Source organism: Microtus ochrogaster, unplaced genomic scaffold (genome assembly GCF_000317375.1).
Source record: "Microtus ochrogaster isolate Prairie Vole_2 unplaced genomic scaffold, MicOch1.0 UNK25, whole genome shotgun sequence".
Taxonomy (NCBI): Eukaryota; Metazoa; Chordata; class Mammalia; order Rodentia; family Cricetidae; genus Microtus; species Microtus ochrogaster.
This window is the reverse complement of record NW_004949123.1, coordinates 331619-334273: the sequence shown is the minus strand read 5'-3', so window position 1 is coordinate 334273 and position 2655 is coordinate 331619. Positions and strand designations below refer to the sequence as shown.

Sequence of the window (2655 nt, the reverse complement as noted above, 5' to 3'; positions counted from 1 at the left end):
AGAGAGAGAGAGAGAGAGAAGAGAGAAGAGAGAAGAGAGAAGAGAGAAGAGAGAAGAGAGAAGAGAGAAGAGAGAAGAGAGAAGAGAGAAGAGAGAAGAGAGAAGAGAGCTGGACCTCCTTCCTTCCGAGGATCCTGGCGGGGGTGGGAAGGAACCAGGGGGAGAGGGCAGGATACAGGTTGATACTGTGTAGCCGTTATGCTTAATCTTCCAGGATCACCATCAATGACGAAGTGGTGGCTTGTCAAGGTGGCTGCCCTGCCTTTCTGGACACAGGCACTGCCCTGCTGGCGGGCCCTGGTGGAGACATCCTCAATATCCAACAGGCCATTGGGGCTGTGCAGGGTCATTATGGCCTGGTAAGGTCAGGCCCTTTCCTTACCTCTAGAGAACCCCTGCCCCGCCCACCTGAATCAAGAGCCCCTTTCTGCCCAAGAAATGATGAAGAGGATTGTTGGTTGAGCCTGGTTTTCAAAAGTGGGCAACCGCCCCTTCCAGCCTTGGTCTGTGCTTGCGATGGGAGTGCCAGTGGTTGGTCTGGGGGAGGCTATGCCTTTGTGATCTTTGTGGTACTCTCTTGATCCACTCTGCTCACCCCTGCCAGCAACCAACCCCTCCCCTTTTCCCTGAGGCCCTTGTGCACTCTGGTTGACCTAGAAGGAAGATATGCGGGCAAGCCTCTTTTTGTCCCATGCTGGGCTCTGTCCCTGTGTTGCTGAAAGCTGATCCCTCCTTGTGGGGCCATGTTTTGAGAGCCAGATTCATCTGGAGGGTGTCCCTGTTTCCCTCTGAGGAGAGCCACACAGTGTGGAGGAAGGAGCTCTGTGCCAGCAGTGCCTCTCTTGATAAATGCCGTCTTTCGTCCTTCTTTCAGTTTAAAGTCAACTGCTGGAGTTTGGGGATGATGCCCACAATTGTCTTTGAGATCCATGGCAGGAAGTTTCCACTGCCTCCCTCGGCCTATATCAACCAGGTATGAGCTTCAGGAGAGCGATGCTCTGGGTCCACCTAGTATCCCTTCCCTTGGGACTTTGGCAAGTCAGTGGAGTCAGTGAGGACAGATGACATGGACCAGGCAAAGCATGCAAGAGCCATAATATTCATCATTGAGACTATTTGTGCGGCCTTTATAGCTTCTTGCTGAAAGAAATAGGAAACAGAAAGGACACCAAGGGCTTGGAGGAGGGATATAGATTGGACCCAAACCAAGCACAGAGACCCCCATCCACTGTTCAAACTTCCAAGCCCTGGCAGCACAGAATTCTATCCAGAGTTTCCATAGCTCATTTTGGCTCTCATGGGCACTGCTGGCCTCAACATGGCCTGGTCCTGAGTACCCTAAACTAGTGATGATTAAGGGCAATGAATGTTCATTGTGATGGTAAGGGGTTAGATGTGGGGTGCAGTACATGGGGTCAGGACCTCACCGAATCACCTCAGATTAAGTACATTTAATTTTTTAAAGATTTTTTTTTTTTTTTTTTTTTTTTTTTGCTTTTAATCCCAGCACTTGGGAGGCAGAGGCAAGAGGAGCTCTGTGAGTTTGAGGCCAGCTCCAGGACAGTCAGAACTACATAAAGAAGCCCTGCTTCAAAAATTAAAACAAAAATTTATTTTTTTCTTTTATGTCTTGGAGTATTTTGCCTGCATGTTTGTATGTGCAGTATGTGAGAAGCTAGTGTTCATAGGGATCAGGATAGGAGATCAGATCCCTTGGAACTGGAGTTACCGATGGTTATGAGCCACTATGTGGGTGCTGGAAACTGAAGCTTGGTCCTCTGGAAAAACACAAGTGGTTTTATTTTAAACTCCTGAGCTCTCTCTCCAGTCCATTATTTCTATTTTTATTTTTAACGTGTGGGTGGAAAGGTGGGGCGGGGTATGTGTTTGTGAATGCAGTTGCCTGTAGAGGCCAGAAGAGGGCATAAGATCCCCTGGAGCTGGACTTAGAGGCAGTTTTGAGCCACCTAATGTAGATGCTGGGAACTCTGGACCTCTGCAAGAAGCAGGTGCTGCTAACTGCTGAGCCATCTCTTCAACCCCTACTTTCTTTATCTGTTGAGTATGATGAATCCCATTCTCCTTGCTTATCCGGGAAGGTGATTTCAAGGATGAAATGGGCAACCGAGAGTAGTTGAGTGATGGGGTAGAAGACCTCTTGTCTTTGAGTCCAGCTTCATCTCAGTGTTGCCTTTTCCAGGAACCGGGCTCCTGCACCAGTGGCTTCAAGTTTGGTTCCCAGATGTGGATCCTGGGGGACGTTTTTATCCGGGAGTTCTACAGTGTTTTCGACAGGGCCAACAATCGTATTGGGTTGGCCAAGGCTATCTGATTATACAACTACACCAGATTGTGTTTTACACACACACACACACACACACACACACACACACACACACTAATAAACACCGCATTTCTTCAAAGACTGTTTTCTCTCGTTCTCAATGGCACCGGAGCTCTGCACTAATATGGGGTTGGGCTTTGTCTGCCATGTACTGTGTGGGCAGAGCTGTGACAAATGAGCCGGGGAGGGATAGGGCTATGGTTGTCTGGTAGGAACTTTTGCCAAGTTCACCAAGGGCTATTTCAAGCTGAGGTGAAGGAGACTAAGCATGTGTTGTCCACCTGTCTTTCCACTCTAGAGCTTCCTAGAGG

The 2655-nt window shown here is 48.9% G+C and overlaps 1 protein-coding gene across 1 annotated transcript in view; it reads left to right on the top strand.

The window, feature by feature from the left end:
* The window catches only part of LOC102000391 (chymosin-like), an 11659-nt gene extending 9275 nt beyond the window's left edge, over positions 1–2384 (top strand). Inside the window, exons 8-10 of the mRNA XM_026789612.1 lie at positions 215–359; positions 875–973; positions 2201–2384. Coding sequence (XP_026645413.1) covers positions 215–359; positions 875–973; positions 2201–2332 — 376 coding nt within the window. The 3' untranslated portion in view covers positions 2333–2384. The remainder of the gene's footprint in view (positions 1–214; positions 360–874; positions 974–2200) is intronic.
* Positions 2385–2655: the final 271 nt, after the last annotated feature.